The sequence below is a fragment of the Mizuhopecten yessoensis genome, unplaced genomic scaffold (genome assembly GCF_002113885.1).
Source record: "Mizuhopecten yessoensis strain PY_sf001 unplaced genomic scaffold, ASM211388v2 scaffold4507, whole genome shotgun sequence".
In the NCBI taxonomy this organism is placed as follows: Eukaryota; Metazoa; Mollusca; class Bivalvia; order Pectinida; family Pectinidae; genus Mizuhopecten; species Mizuhopecten yessoensis.
The window spans coordinates 109,938-126,829 of NW_018405581.1; the positions used below are offsets into that span (position 1 = coordinate 109,938).

The window sequence follows — 16,892 nt, forward strand, 5'->3', positions numbered from 1 at the left end:
CCCCCAAGGGCTGTAGGGTGGGGCCCAAAGGAGTCAGTGTGCTAAAATTTCTTCATTTTCCTTGTTTAGAATCAGAGGTGCTAGTTTCAAATACTTTTTAGTCTTAAATCTGTATGCTAGATATTGAATAAGGTGGTTTTATTGTTTTTTGTCACTTTGAATAATATTTTTGTACATGTTAAAAACAAAATCAACTCTCTGTATAAATATATCAGGTGACCGTTAAGGCCCATGGGCCTCTTGTTTAGCTCACCTGGTCCTAAGAACCATGGTGAGCTTATGCCATACCCGACGTATGTCATCCGTCCGTCAACTTTTCCTTTAAAACGCTACTAGTCCTAAACGGCCTAGTAGATTTTGACTAAATTTGGTCTGGAGCATCCTTACGCCAAGAGGACTCAATTTTGTATCAATGGTGGGTGTGGCCCTCCTGGGGGCAGAGGGGTGGGGCCCAATAGGAGATACAGGTTAAACCTTTAAAATCCTTCTTTTACCATAGGGATTGAGGGATTATATCCTAATTTAGTCTGGAGCATCCTTGGGCAAAGGGGACTCAATTGTGTATAAATGGTGGGTGTGACTGTCCTTGGGGCAGAGGGACGGGGCCCAAGTGGGTAAATAGAGGTAAAACCTTTAAAATCCTTCTTCTACCATAGCAATAAAGAGATTTTATCCTAATTTAGTCTGGAGCATCCTTGGGCCAAGGGAACTCAATTTTATATAAACAGTGAGTGTGGCCCCCTGGGGGCAGAGGAGCAGGGCCCAAGAGGGGAAACATAGCAAATTCTTCTAAATCCTTCTTCCTCTGTAGGAATGACAGGATTTTGATTAAATTTTGGATTAAGTACCCTTGGGTGAAGGGGAACCAATTTTGTATAAATGGTAGGTCACACCACTCTTAAACAAGAGGCCTGAATCGCTCACCTGGTATTAATCTCACACTTGCAATCTTAAAAGTGGACAAAAATACAGCTACAGACAGTTTGATTCATAAGATCTATTCAAAGATTTAAACAAATGACCTTGAATGTCGAACAAGGACATTAGATTGAACAGAGTTTATAGTATTTCAACCCAGCATGCTTCTAGCAAAATATCATTACCCTGGACCTTTTGGTTATACAGAACAAATCATCTAAAGATTTAAACATATATCACCCCTGTGACCTTGAATATGGGCGAAGATCATTCATTTCAACAAACTTGGTAGCCCTCCATCCCAGCAAGTTAATGGCAAAATATCATCACCCTTGGCCTTTTGATTATTAAGAAGTCATTCAAAGGTTTTAAATGTATTTCACCCCTGTGACCCTAGGCCTCTTGGTTATTCAGAATAAGTTGTTTTAATGTTTTTAACATATTTCACCACTTTGACCTTGAATATAAATTAAGGTCATTTATTTGAACAAACTTGGTAGCCCTTCATCCCAGCAAGTTACAGACCAAATATCATCAACCTAGGCCTCTCGGTTATTCAGAAGAGGTTGTTTAAATGTTTTTAACATGTTTGACCCCAGTGAACTTGAATATAAGTCAAGGTCATTTATTTGAACAATCTTGGTAGCCCTTTATCCCAGCAAGTTACTGGCCAAATATCATCACCCTTGGCCTCTCGGTTATTCAGAAGTCGTATAAAGGTTTTAAACATATTTCACCCCTGTGACCTTGAATATAAATCAAGGTCATTTATTTGAACAAACTTGGTAGCCCTTCATTTCAGCATGTTACTGGCCAACTCTCATCAACCTAGGCCTCTTGGTTATTCAGAAGAAGTCGTTTAAAGGTTTCAAACATATTTCACCCCTGTGACCTTGAATAAAAATCAAGGTCATTTATTTGAACAAACTTGGTAGCCCTTTATTTCAGCATGTTACTGGCCAAATAGCATCACACTAGACCTCTCGGTTATTCAATTCAATGATCACCTGCTAAACACCAGAGAAGTTTTTACCAAATTCAGTCTGAAGCTTCAGTAAGGGAGTGCAATCATTAATCATNAAGCATCACTAGGGGAGGGCAATCAGACCCCTGAGGCCAAGGGGGGGGGGGGCTGAAGGGGAACTTAGCTAAATTTGCTTTAGAACGCATTTCCTCTTAAACCCCAGAGACAATTTTAACCAAATTTGCTCTGAAACTTCATTAGGGAAGGGAGATCATTTCTTAAATAAATGAGGTTGGTTCGATCCCTGAGGCCAGGGGGCGGGGCCCTGAAGGGGAACTAACCTAAATTTGCTTCAAGACGCATTTCTTGCTGAACGCCAGAGAGGATTTCAACCAAATTTAGTCTGAAGCATCACAAGAAAAGGGCATTCATTTCTTAAATAAATGAGGTTGGTTCAACCCCTGAGGCCAAGGGGACTTAGCTAAATTAGCTTTAAATTCGCATCTCCTCCTAAACACCGTAGAAGATTTCAACCAAATTCAGTCTGAAACTTCATTGAGGAGGTCAATCATTTCCTAAATAAATGAGGTTGGTTTGACTCCCGAGCCCAGGCGGTCAGGGCCCTGAAGGGGAACTTAGCTAGATTTGCTTTACAGCGCATCTCCTTCTAAACATCAGAGAGGATTTCGACCAAATTTAGTCTGAAGCATCACAAGAAAACGGCAATCATTTCTTAAATAAATGAGGTTGGTTCAACCCCTGTGGCCAGGTGGGTCAAACCAACCTCATTTATTTAAGAAATGATTGCCTTCCTTACTGATGCTTCAGACTGAATTTGGTTGAAATCTTCTTTGACGTTTCGGAGGAGATGTGTTTTAAAGCAAATTTAGCTAAGTTCCCCTTCAGGGCCCTGCCCCTCTGACCTCAGGGGTCAAACCAACCTCATTTATTTGGAATGATTGCCCTCCCCCAATATAGTTTCAGACTCAATTTGGCTGAAACATTCTTTGGTGTTAAGGAGGAGATGCGTTTTAAAGCAAATTTAGCTAAGATCCCATTCAGGGCCCTGCCCCCCTAGCCTCAGGAATTGATTGCCCTCCCCCACTGAAGTTGCAGAACAAATTTGGTTAAAATTGTCTCTGGGATTTAGGAGGAGATGCGTTTTAAAGCAAATTCAGCTAAGTTTCCCTAAAGGACCCCGCCCCTCTGGCCTCAGGGGTTGAACCAACCTCATGTATTAGCTCATAAGTGACCTTATGCAGTGGCGCAGCGTCCGGCGTTGTCCGGCGTAAACTTTTTCTTTAAAACCTCCTAAATGCCAAAGAGGATTTCAACAAAATTTAGTCTGAAGCATCACTAGGGGAGGGCAATAATTTCTTAAATAAATGAGGTTGGTTCGACCCCTGGGGCCAAGGGGGCGGGGCCCTGAGGGGGAACTTAGCTAAATTTGCTTTAAAACGCATCTTCTACTTAACGCCATTGAGGATTTCAACCAAATTTAGTCTGAAGCATCACTAGGGGAGGGCAATAATTTCTTAAATAAATGAGGTTGGTTCGACCCTGAGGGCAGGAGAACGGGCCCTGAAGGGGAACTTGGCTAAAATTTTGCATTAAAGCGCATCTCCTCCTCAACCACTGGGACGATTTTAACCAAATTTGCTCTGAAACTTCATTGGGGGAGGGCAATCATTTCCAAAATAATGAGGTTGGTTCAACCCTTGTGGCCAGGTGGGCGGGGCCCTAAAGGGGAACTTACCTGAATTTGCTTGAATATGCATCTCCTTCTAAACCCCAGAGACGATTTTAACCAAATTTGCTCTGAAACTTCATTGGGGCAGGGCAATCAATACCTAAATAAATGAGGTTGGTTCGACCCCTGAGGCCAGAGGGGCGGGGCCCTGAAGGGGAACTTAGCTAAATTTATTTAAAACGCATCTCTTCTTAAACGCCATAGACAATTTCAACCAAATGTAGTCTAAAGGATAAGTAGGGGAGGGCAATCATTTCTTAAATAAATAAGGTTGGTTCGACCCCTGAGGCCAGAGGGCGGGGCCCTGAAGGGGAACTTGGCTAAAATTTGGTCTGAAGCATCCTTGTGGGCCCCTAAGAGCACTGCGAGGTCCAATAGGGGAAATAATGGAAAACTCTTATTTAGTCTTGAGCATCCTTGGTCCAAGTGGAATTTTGTATACCGGAGGGTGAGGCCGAATATAGGAAATAGAGGTTAATCTTATAAATCCTTCTTCTACCATAAGGATTAAGTAATTCATCCCAAATTTGGGCACTCAATTTTGTATAAACGGTGGGTGTGGGCCCACTTGCAGCAGAGGGGCAGGGCCCAATAGGGTACATGTGTGTATTAAGGTATTTCATACAGGCTCATGTCCGTGTATGTAGTATGCAATGGGCTCATAACTTGTCTTATATTAGTATTTAACACATAGTCGGCCTGTTATCCAGTGAATTCGCCCATGTAATATTTTTACATATGTCACTAGTGTAATATACCCACAAGCGTTTTCTTTTGGCTGTGCCAGTCAGAAATTGATTGTGATGTCATTATATGGACAATGACATGATATCATAAATTGTGAATGGCGCAACAAAATGGCTGTCACTGTTTGATTAAGCTCTTTACATTTTGGCTTTAAAACCTGTCAAAATGTAAGTTTTCTGAGTTATATGATAAAAAGTATCTTAAATTTGTTTTCATTTCATATGAGCTTTATGAAGCTCGTCTCAAGTTTTTATTTTTGCTCGCCAAAGTTCGCAAAAATAAAAACTCCTGAGACTCGTTTCATAAAATCTCATATGAAATGAAAACTCATTTAATATATATATATATTACTCATATGACTATAACACACCTGTATACAAGTTTCAGGTCAATATTAGGTCTAATCTAATTCCGTGAATTGATACATTACTTACTCTTACACTTAACAATATGTTAGATTATCCATATATTTTTTTTTTACTGAAAACGTATTTATTACAGAGTATAGTAAACCATCAAGTGGGAGGACTGCATTACTTTGGAGTTTCTCAGCATTTAAAAAGATGAAAGTGGCCCTAAGAAGGGCTGTTTATGCATATTCTATGACAGAATAACACAAAGAAGGCTTGTTGAATTGTTGTTTAATATAAAAATTCATTACTGTCTCACAAAAGAGTTGTATAGAACATGTATAGAGACATATTGGTTATTTGGTAGGTTTGGTTTAATTTTGTTTAACGTCCTATTAACAGCTAAGGTAATTAAAGGACGTGCCTCCATGTGTGTAATGTATGCGTGCTTGTGGGTGTATATGCAGGAGACATGTTATGCTGGTGTGCTTGCCTCCTTTTGATAGCGCGAATCTGATGCCGACTTTATAGTGCTATCTCACTGAAATGCCATGCCGAAGGCACCAAGCACAGCAATTTGCCTGGTCACATTATACTGACAACGGGTAAACCAGTTGTTGCCATTTCCCCAAATGCTGAACGTTAAGCAGGGAATAACAACTACCATTTTTAAGGACTTTGGTATGTCCTGGCCTGGGGACAGAACCCATTGTCTCCCTCACCAGGGCGAATGCTCAACAGTCAAGCCAAAAGTGAAGTGTTACCAAGCAAGGCTCTGGGAAATAAAAGGTAGTTAAAAGTAGAAAGAAAGATAAAGATCCCAAATATTGCAATGGGAGCAGGTATAGAGTAGTAAAAGTTTCCTCCAGTAGATGACCCTAACCTTCTTTCAAAGTCAAAGGTCAAATGAGTGATTTTTTTCGTACAACATCTTTTTAATAATGAAGAGTGCTAGGATGATGATTGTTGGTCAATAGCATGTTGGGATATAGTAGTAGAGAGTAACCTGGAAGCCCAGGGTAATGATATTTAGCCAGTATAAATGGAGGGTCTGGCTACCCAGAGTGCAGCAGGACGGGCTCAATAGAGGTATCCAGAGAAAAATCTTCAAATTCCTCCTCCAGTGCAGATTAAGTGATCACAGTAATTTAGTCTGAAACAATCTTAAGCCAAGGAAACTCAATATGTGGAAATATATGCATTTCAATGACAGTAATGCAGAACGTCATTTAAAAAAATCCTTTATATGATTATCTTAAATGACTGTATATAATTTGCACCCAGCAGAAGGCTGTGGTAGTCTTAACTGGCACTTCTACTGAAACACCTGGAACCTCAAACTTGTGGATATTTATTTCTTAACAAAGATGACTTTAAACCATTCTTCAACTACATAAGATCTTGTCCTCATTATCACAGTATCATCATACGTCGCTGGCGAAGGGCAGTATCACATTCTGGGATAGACACATCTGTTCTGTCAGTAGATAATAGCTCTGTTTCATCACCGTCCATGTCCTGTAGTCCTACAAGGTCTGGAACCATTCTACCTGACCCCAACATTGGTTCTACAATATAGTAAATAAAATCCATCAATTACAAAAAAAATCAAAGCAAAAATTCGTTATTATAGTTACAAGAGACAAGAGGCCTAATGGGTCAGTATCACTCAACTGGTATTAGCATCACACTTGAGACCTAAAAATTGACGAAAATATAGCTACAGGCAACATATCATTATCCATAACTCAAAGTCATTCAAAAGAATTCAGTTAAAAGAATTAAACACATTTGACCCGTGATTTTGAAAGTCAAACAAGTACATTAAGTACATATAGCCCTTCATCCCAGCATGCAAATTGCCAAATATAACCAACCTAGAACTTTTGTATAATGAGATTAGGTCATTTAAAGGTGTATACACATTTGACCAAATGATTTTCATTCTCACACTTTGCCGGGCTTTATCTCAGGAAATCATCAACCAAATATGAAGATTCTATACCTTTTAGTTCTTCAGAAGTTGTTTAAAGAGTTTGACATATTTGACCACTGTGACCTTGAAAGAAAGTCAGGGTCATTTTCATTCTCAAACTTTGTTGGGCTCTATCCAAGGAAGCCACCAGCCAAATAAAAACATTCTATACCTTTCAGTTCTTCAGAAGTCGTTTGAAGCGTTTGACACATTTGACCCCTGTTACCTTGAAAGTAGGTCAAGGTCATTTTCGTTCTCAATGTTTGCTAGGCTCAAACCCAGGAAGCCATCAACCAAATATGAAGATTCTATACCTTTTAGTTCTTTAGTAGAAGTCGTTTTTAGCATTTGACATATTTGATCGCTGTGACCTTGAAAGTAGGTCAAGGTCATTTTTGTTCTTAAATTTGTCTGGCTCCTATAAACAAAGCTTTCAGCCAAATATCATGACTCTAGGCCTGTCCTCTCTTCAGAAGAAGTTGTTTAAAGGAAAAGTTGACGGACAAGGATGGACGACGGACGGACGACGCACCATGAAAGCACTTCATCCAAGCGTGCTACTGGTTAGTTATCAACATTCTTGGCCTTAACTTTATTCAGAAGAAATCATTTAAAGGTTTAAAACATGTTTCACCCCTGTGACCTTGAACATAAGTCAAAGTCATTGATTTGAACAAACCTAGTAGCTCTTCATGCAAGCATGTAACTTGCAAAATATTTGCACCCTTGGCCTTTTGGTTATTCAAGTGAAGTTTGATTTTTTTTGACCTCCGTGACTTTGAATATAAGTCAAAGTCATTGATTGGAACAAACTTTGTAGCCCTATATCAAAAACATGCAACTGGCCAAATATCAAAATCCTGAGCCATATGGTTATTCAGGAGATGTCAGTTAAAGGTTTAAAACATATTTTGCCGCTGTGACTTTGAATATAAGTCAAGGTCATTGATTTGAACAAACTTCGTAGCCATTTATGCCAGCATGTCATTGCCTAAATATTATCACCTTTGGCCTTTTGGTTACTCATTAAAAAAAAATTGAAGTATGTTAGCCTTTCATACCAACATGTTACAGACCAAATATCCTTACCTGTGGCCTTTTGGTCATTCATCAGAAGTTGTTTAAAGCAAAAAGTTGACGAGGGACAGACGCCGGACGCCATACCACGATAATGCATAAGCAGTCGTTTGCCAGTTCTCACATGCATGATAGCTTAGAATTGGCAAGGCTCATGTCTGCCAATCCGAAAAGTTACCTTGTTCCCTGTCTCTTTTGGCCTGAACCTTTTGCCTGTGTTGTTCCTTGTTCTTGTGCTTCTTTTCTTTCATCAGGTCTAACTGTGAGACATTTCTGCTACCAAATTGATACCATGAGAGCCCGCAAATGAATGTGAGAGCAAAGAAGTTGAAACTGATTCCAAACATGGCAGAGAACACAGGCCAATGGAACAGAATGTACCTGAAACACAAAATATGGAAAACTCAAATGACAAGAAATACCAAACGAATCACCATTCATTGTAAGATCCTAATCAGTTCTAAGTTTGATCTTTTGTTGTCTTCTCTTGTCTTTTAAGTGAGTCATGTTAACAGTGAATTCCTCCTGTGTTAACTACTTATCTATGTATTCCTATGATAAATGTTGTACTTTTAATGCTGCTCCATGACCTACTGACTAGTGTGCAATCTAAGGACAAAAGGCAGATTGCGATATATTGTTGATAAGAATCCAGGAATTCTGCACAACTAAGCAAACCTGTACATGGATATACTGAAAAAATTGGGCAGATATTTGTAATGTTGGGTAAAAGTGGAGATATACTTAACATTCAATATTTACAATTGACAGCTCACTACGTTTCGTCGTCCATCTTGTTGTTTTCACATTCGGAATCTAGTTACGTAATCGGAAGTGTTCTGAGTAACTTTGGCGGGAACTGTGCACGTGCAGTTTGCTGTATTCGGTCTATATAACTCGATGGTTTCGTATAGTTCGTCAGTCAGAATAGAAGTCCTTATGAGACTGCCTGGCTCTCTCTCTCTCTCTTTCTTTCTAGGACTTTTTAGGTAATAATGTAGGGCCAGCAGTAATGTTTAGCATTAGGGGTAGGAAGTAGTCTATACACATGTAGTTAGAATTCCAATGTAGAATCTGTCATCTAGCTTATAGCAAGCAGCGTAGGAGTATGCCTCGCAGCCACTAGTTTTAATGAACGGTGTTGTATAGGGTGCGTGTGTGGGTGAGATATTTGTTATCGTGTACTGTAATGCTATTATTTTACACTTGTTGTGTTGAATAAAAGATATTGAAATTTATATCCTTGAGTCTGTGGTCATTTGCCATACTTCATTTTCATCAATTTAAAAGACCCCAATATCAACAATTCTGGGTTAGGTTTCTTGGATAGAAACCGCTTCTTTTACATTGGTGCCGTGACCAGGATATTAGCAACCCATTTGGGGCATTTTTGATTTTTTTTGTGAAAAAAAAGGACAATTTGAAGTTGAAGTTATGGCGAATGAACGTGATTCAGGTGTGTTTACTAGGAGTAAATGGTCGTTATATACTTGGCCTGTCCCCTGTAACAGTAACAGAAAGTGTTACTACTCCTCCCTCTGGTAGCTCCTCTGCTACCAGTGGCGGACCCAGGAGTGTTGCCCTAGTTGCCCGGGCAACACCCTTTTTTCTGTGTCCAAAAATAATCTGAACCAAGGTTTTTGAAGATTTTCCTCTATTTCATATGGGATTTCCTTCTAATATCAACCATCTCTTGAACAATGATTTTCTATGGCTTCCCCTTGCCAGCAGTTTAAATTACTATATATGCCTAAGGGTGTTGCTTGCCCAAACAAGGAGTCCCCTACTTATACTCTAGACAATAGGGGATTCATCCTATATTGTCTATATATTAGTAGGATCTCCAGTCAGGTCAGTGTTCAAGGCTCACCAGATTGACTACCTAATGTCACGGTGTGGTGATCACCCTTTCAGTTGAGAGAGGACTATACCATCAGTTGGAATAAGGTATATAGGTAAAGTCTTATTTCAAAGGTAGAGTCTATTTCATGATAGATAAACCTGTATTTTCGACTGTGGTTTCATGTACACATGATCACCAGGAGTGATTTTTTTATACTTATTAAAAATTACAAATTTCAAAAATTTCAAAGACAGTGAAGCGTCACTGTATCAGGTGAATAATAACCAATGTTAGCATAAAAGCCTAGCATGTATATCCTTTTTCATTAGGTGTTGCCCTTGTGCATATGTATGCGTACAAATTCACAAAAAAAGACAAACAGTTAAATCATAATTCATATTTATGACAAAATAAATCAATATTTAATTGCCAAAATGCTCGCCTAAACTACATGCACATGAAGGGCATGACACAAGCATCAACATTTTAACCATTTTTTTAACAGAAATTGTTAACACTTGCTCCGCTCGGCCATCATAAAATATAAATACTCTTCGTTATAAAATATAACCTGGAATAATACCGCAAACTCAGAAAACTATTCTACGCCTCACTCGATCTGTTTGACAATTGAAATAATGTCCGTTAAATTCTTGCTTTCTACGCTCGGCAGTGCTTGGAATACTTTAGTATTACATCCTCAGAAAAAAAAATGCCTCGCTACGCTTGGCGGGGAAATCATAATTAATTGTCACAATCTCAGAAATATGAAATTCTATATATTTTTGGATGTCAGAAAGTAGTATACATGTACAACCGACATGACAATTCTAATTTATTAGTTCTAGATAGTTCTAAAATTTGTCTTTTTCTGAGTTTAAAATTTTAGGCAACACCCAAAAAAATTCCCTGGGTCCCCCCCCCCCCCCCCCCCCCCCCCCTGGATTCATATAGGACTGTGGGGAAAATTGTACTAGTACTGCATCCACTTGTTACAGGAATGTGACAGGAATGAGGGGGGGGCTCGATAGTTATAGAGATAGTCGGATACATGATTCTAGCACAGGGGCTAGACCAAAATCTGTTTCATTTGGGAGAGATACAGAATACCCTCCTCAGCCACCCGTAAGTAGTTACAATGGAATCGGGACTAGATCTAGTGATCAGCATTCTGATTTTAGGGATCCCGCTCGGGGTAACTTATATGAACCTGACACCCCCCAAATCACAGTACGGAGTGGTTAGACATGCAGTCAGGGAGGTCACATGAATATACAGGACCTAGTGAATTAGGCGAGACAAATCTTACCGCCCCACAATATGCTAGCACCCCAACAAAGTCCTGGGCACCACACGAGGGCTGTGAAACAGAGTTTCTTTCATACAGTAGGGATTATGGGGAACCCCCTAGGTGTCACATCGCAGTAAAAGTACATAGGAAACAAAAAGATCCCCAAAATTATGATGGTTCAAGTGATTTGAAAGATTACACCTTGCATTTTGAATAGGTAGCTCAGTGGAATCAGTGGGGGAATCATGAGAAAGCACAGCAATTAGCCATGAGTTTATGAGGACAAGCTCAGAAAGTTCTTGGAACTTTGACCGTTGCACAGATTGGCGACTTTGGGAAAATAAGGGAAAATTAGGGATGTTTTGTCAGCGCAATTTGACCCCCCCCCCCCCCAGGGGAGGGAAACCGCTTACAGATGCCAACTTAATCACAGTTAGCTATGGGAGAGAACTTAGGCAGTTGGCTAATTTAGCGTTTCCTGGAGTGTCCACTGAATCCTCAGAAGTTCATGTTGTAGACCAGTTTCTACATGGGCTTAACAGTATTGAAATGAAACGTCACGTACAGTTCCATCATCCAGCTTCCCTGGAGGCTGCGATTACCCTTGCAATAGAATATGAAGCTTTTGATAGGGAGTTGTGTACTCCTAAAAGGAAACCAAAAGCCTTTGTTGATGAGGTAGAACAAGGTCAGGTGCAAGTGGTTCAGGAAATTAGCCCTACATGTGAAAAACAAAGCAAAGATTTAGCCACTTTGTTTCAGAGGGGTTTGAAAAACTAAGAAAGCAATTAACTCGCTGTGAGAGGGAAAGGACAAAAGACAGGGCAAGGTACATACAGAGGTAAAGGTAGAGGTCAAGGTCAAAGTAACGACCAAGGTTAAGGTTAAAGTTATAGTCAAGGTCAAGGTCAAAGTCATTCTCGAGGGTATGAGAGAAGGTGATATCGCTGCAACCAGCCAGGACATTTTATAGCAGTAGTGTACACAGTCTCCTTATGGAAACAAGAGGCCCAAGAGGGCCTTTATCGCTCACCTGAATATTTAAGCAGTCATAGCAAAATATTCTCATTAAATATTATATTGCACTAAAAATATTTCCCTCGCAAACTTTGTTGGCTCCATCTGTTGAAACTACCAGCAAAATTTTATTACAAGATTCTACGCTTTTTGATTCTTCAGAAGTTGCTTGACATATTTTTCCCTGTGACCTTGTAAGTAGTTCAATGTCATTTTCCTTCTCAAATTGGTAAGCTCTATTCCAAAAGCTACCAGCCAAATCTTATGAATCCATTCCTTTTAGTTCTTAAGAACAAATCCATTAAAATGTTGTTGACCTCTGTGACCTTGAAAGTAGGTCAAGGTCATTTTTCATTAGCAAACTTTGTTGGGCTCTTTCCCAGGAAATAACCAGCCGAATATTAAGGTTCTATAACTTCCAGTTCTTCAGAAGAAAGATCTTCAGAAGAAGTAATTTGAAGTGTTTGACATATCTGCCTCATGTGACCTTAAAAGTAGGTCAAGGTCATTTTCATTCTCAAACTTTGTCGGGCTCTATCCCAGGAAGCCATCCATCAAATATAAAGATTCTATACCTTTCAGTTCTTTAGAAGAAATCATTTGAAGCTTTTGACACATTTGACCCCTGTGACCTTGAAAGAAGGTCAAGGTCATTTTCTTCCTCAAACTTTGTCGGGCTCTATCCCAGGAAGCCATCAATCAAATATAAAGATTCTATACCTTTCAGTTCTTCAGAAGAAATCATTTGAAGCTTTTGACACATTTGACCCCTGTGACCTTGAAAGAAGAACAAGGTCATTTTCATTCTCAAACTTTGCTGGGCTCCATCCCAGGAACTAATCAGCCAAATATGAAGATTCTATACCTTTAGTTCATCTGAAGAAGTTGTTTGAAGTTTTTGACATATTTGACTCCTGTGACCTTGAAAGTAAGTCAAAGTCTTTTTCATTGTCGAACTTTGTTAAGCCCCATCCCAGGAAGCCATCAATCAAATATCAAGATTCTATACCTTTCATTTCTTTAGAAGAAATAATTTGAAGCGTTTGACACATTTGACCCCTGTGGCCTTGAAAGTAGGTCAAGGTCATTTTGATTCTCAAACTATGTAGGGCTCCATCCCAGGAACTAATAAGCCAAATATGAAGATTCTATTCCTTGAGTTCATCTGAAGAAGTTGTTTGAAGTTTTTGATATATTTGACTCCTGTGACCTTGCAAGTAGGTCAAACTAATTTTCTTCCGCAAACTTTGTTGGGCTCTATCCCAGGAATCCATCTATCAAATATAAAGATTCTATTCCTTTCAGTTATTCAGAAGAAGTCATTTGAAGTTTTTGACATATTTGACTCATGTGACCTTGAAAGTAGGTCAAGGTCATTTTCATTCCCAAACTTTGTCGGGCTCTATCCCAGGAAGCCATCAATCAAATATAAAGATTCTATACCTTTCAGTTCTTTAGAAGAAATAATTTGAAGCTTTGGACACATTTGACCCCTGTGACCTTGAAAGAAGAACAAGGTAATTTTCATTCTAAAACTTTGTTGGGCTCAATCCCAGGAACTAATCAGCCAAATATGAAGATTCTATACCTTTTAGTTCATCAGAAGAAGTTGTTTGAAGTTTTTGACATATTTGACTCCTGTGACCTTGAAAGTAGGTCAAACTAATTTTCTTCCTCAAACTTTGTTGGGCTCTATCCCAGGAAGCCACCAGCCAAATATAAAGATTCTAAACCTTTCAGTTTTTCAGAAGAAGTCATTTGAAGCTTTTGACACATTTGACCCCTGTGACCTTGAAAGTAGGTCAAGGTCATTTTCATTCTCAAACTATGTAGGGCTCCACCCCAGGAACCAATCAGCCAAATATGAAGATTCTATACCTTTTAGTTCTTCAGAAGAAGTCGTTTGAAGTGTTTGACACATTTGACCCCTGTGACCTTGAAAGTAAGTCAAAGTCATTTTCATTATGAACTTTGTTAAGCCCCATCCCAGGAAGCCATCAGCCAAATATGAAGATTCTATACCTTTTAGTTCTTCAGAAGAAGTCATTTGAAGTTTTTGACATATTTGACCCCTGTGACCTTTAAAGTAGGTCAAGGTGATTTTCGTTCTCAAACTTTGTAGGGCTCCTACCAACAAAGCTTTCAGCCATATATCATGACTCTAGGCCGGTCCGTTCTTCAGAAATAGCTAAAAACTATTCAAAATGTAGTTTATAAATATATATATATATATGTAGGTGTGTTGTGCAGGATGAATCCGCTATTCATTTTTATCTAAGACATGCCCTTTATTTAAAGGATCAAGCCATTTCTACTGTACTCTGCTACCCTAGCAATCGGGAACCATCGGCCCTTTCCGTAAACGAGAAAATACCTCGGGAGTAAGTAGGTTGTCGCCATATTTGTTATCTCATTACCATATCGAGACCTACATTGCGAGGAGACCAACTTTTTGTAAACAAATATGGCTGCCTCCATGGGCTAACATGTGGATATCCCGATTCGGTGTGAAAGGGATGGATTCTGAGTAAATCATTAGCGTTTATGAGTTTGAGATGTGCGTGTGTTTATTCAAATTTTATACTGTATTTTTCTGATGTACTGTATTGATGTTATTTAGACGGCATTATATGTAATTAGCTTATGGAGTTATGCTGATAATCACACAGCTGTTTGAAATTCTGAATGTATATAAACAATAGTGATATATGATATCTATAACCACAGACTTAGATCCGTGCTATAACAGAGGTAGTACTACATCTATTGTTATAGTTCTAACTCTGTGTTTTATATATGTGTAGTGTTGTTTAACGCTTTATTGTCAGAGATACAAACACTTATAAGTATCGCTTTAATGTCAGGCCAAATTAAAGTTTGTTTCCTATCTCATTATATTTTGACTGCTGGTAGGTTATCAAAAGATTATTTTTTTACAAACATTTTAAGTCATTATCATAAACAATTTGGATAAATGTATGTAATTTGTAGGAAAATTTAAGTTTAAATTTTTTTAATTATCAGTATTTTCTTGGAATGCACTGATTCTGAATTAGTGTAATCTTCTAAATGGATTTAGACAAATCCAATTTTTTATTTTGGCTACAAAATATTTAAGGTTAGGAGCTCGAGGATTTTACTAGGTAGGTAGCTGAAAGGAAACACATATATTGTTTAGCCTCATCACAGAATTAGACTATCTAAGTCTGTGGTCTCATCATGGATTTTATTGTTCATAGCAAAACCACAAGTGATTTTGATCGAGGTTAATAATATAACCATGCAGTTATCAGCTCTGAATTCAATTTAAAGTGGGGAAATTTGAAATGACATATTGTCTTTTAGTTTCATTTGTACTCGATCTTGAATTAAAACTAAATCACAAAAAAGTAAGTTAGCTAAAGACAAGTATTCATAAAAACTTAGAAAAGAAGAAATTCCAATTTCATTTGGTAGAGTACATATCAATAAGGCACAGTTTTTCACTTCAGGTCTCAGATAAAATATTTTCCTAAGAAATATATAATAGAGGAAAAGTTTATAAAATAAAGAGACATAACAGTTATATATTACATATGCATATAACTGTTAAAATACATGTACATATTACATGTGTAGTGCAGTCCTCTATTAAATCTTTAAGATGACTTTTTGCAAGTTTAGGGAAATGGCAAAGTATTCTAAAACATATATTGATGTAAATATTCTAGCTACCAGGTTATACATGAAATCGAATACATTTGTTTGATATATGTTCTGGAAAAATGTTTTTTAAATCTTAGATGAATTTGTGAAAGTATAATTATCAATAGTAGGAAATCCAAAACATTGGTAGATAAACGGGATCCTCCACATGTTAACTTGAACTATCCTAACATACCTTTTAACCCGAGCTGGAAACATCATAGTATTTCAATGAATTACTTAGTAAAAATAACACAATTGGAATAGGCAGGAACAAGCTTCAGAAAATCAGTTAAACATGTACAGTTAACTGATGGATCAAGCTCCCCAATTATGAATTTCACCTTTGTCCTCAATGTGGCCTTGACCTTTGATGTAAAGACCTAGTTGAGGTATGCATCACTGCCTTTCCATCCTATATAAATCCCTAAAGTATCGCAAAGCTATATCTTTAGCAGGTCAGTAGTTATGACACAGACTATTTCGAATGAATGGACTGATGAACAAGCAACGACTATATATATGGTCCCCGAATTTCGTGTAGCATGAAAAGTAGGACAATAGTTTTCAATTTAGTGATGAGCCATGGACAAATATTTATAGAATGCCATTTCAGATGACTAGAAATACTAAGCTGCAATGGTTACAGTATAGACTGTTTTATTAACCTGCTTGTCATGAACCCAATACATTTGTTCAATTTGACCCATTCAAATTTTGAAATTTCATTAATTTTACATACCAGTAGAATGAATAACTGCTTTTCAGGGAAAATAGGACATGACTGCAAAAAAGATATGTAAAACACTGTATAGAATTTACTTAAATTCAAAATATATAGGGCAGGTTAAGTTGAATGTCCATATTGTAACAAACAAGAGGCCCAATGGGCCTGCATCGCTCACCTGTTATTAATCTAACACTTGTAATCTTAAGATTTCATCAGAACCTATTAAAAGATTTAAACATATGACGCCTCTGACCTTGATTGTCGAACAAGGACATTAGGTTGAAAGTGGATCAAGGTCATTCATTTGAACTAACATGGTAGTTCTTCATCCCAGTATGCTACAGGCCCAATATCAGTACCCTGGGCCTTTTGGTTATTGAGAAGAAGTCGCTTGAAGATTTTAAGACATCTGACCCCAGTGACCTTGAGGGTGGGTCAATGTCATTCATTTAAACAAACTTGGTAGCCCTTCATCCCAGCATGCTACAGGCCCAATATCAGTACACTGGGCCTTTTGGTTATTGAGAAGAAGTCGTTTGAAGATTT

At 38.3% G+C, this 16,892-nt stretch overlaps 1 protein-coding gene across 1 annotated transcript in view; it reads right to left on the bottom strand.

Moving 5' to 3' along the window:
* Positions 1 to 5,368: 5,368 nt before the first annotated feature.
* The window catches only part of LOC110449130 (seipin-like), a 28,805-nt gene continuing 17,281 nt past the window's right edge, over positions 5,369 to 16,892 (bottom strand). The window contains exons 8-10 of the mRNA XM_021495770.1: positions 16,359 to 16,400; positions 7,960 to 8,162; positions 5,369 to 6,297 (exon numbers count right to left, since the gene is read on the bottom strand). Coding sequence (XP_021351445.1) covers positions 6,143 to 6,297; positions 7,960 to 8,162; positions 16,359 to 16,400 — 400 coding nt within the window. The 3' untranslated portion in view covers positions 5,369 to 6,142. The remainder of the gene's footprint in view (positions 6,298 to 7,959; positions 8,163 to 16,358; positions 16,401 to 16,892) is intronic.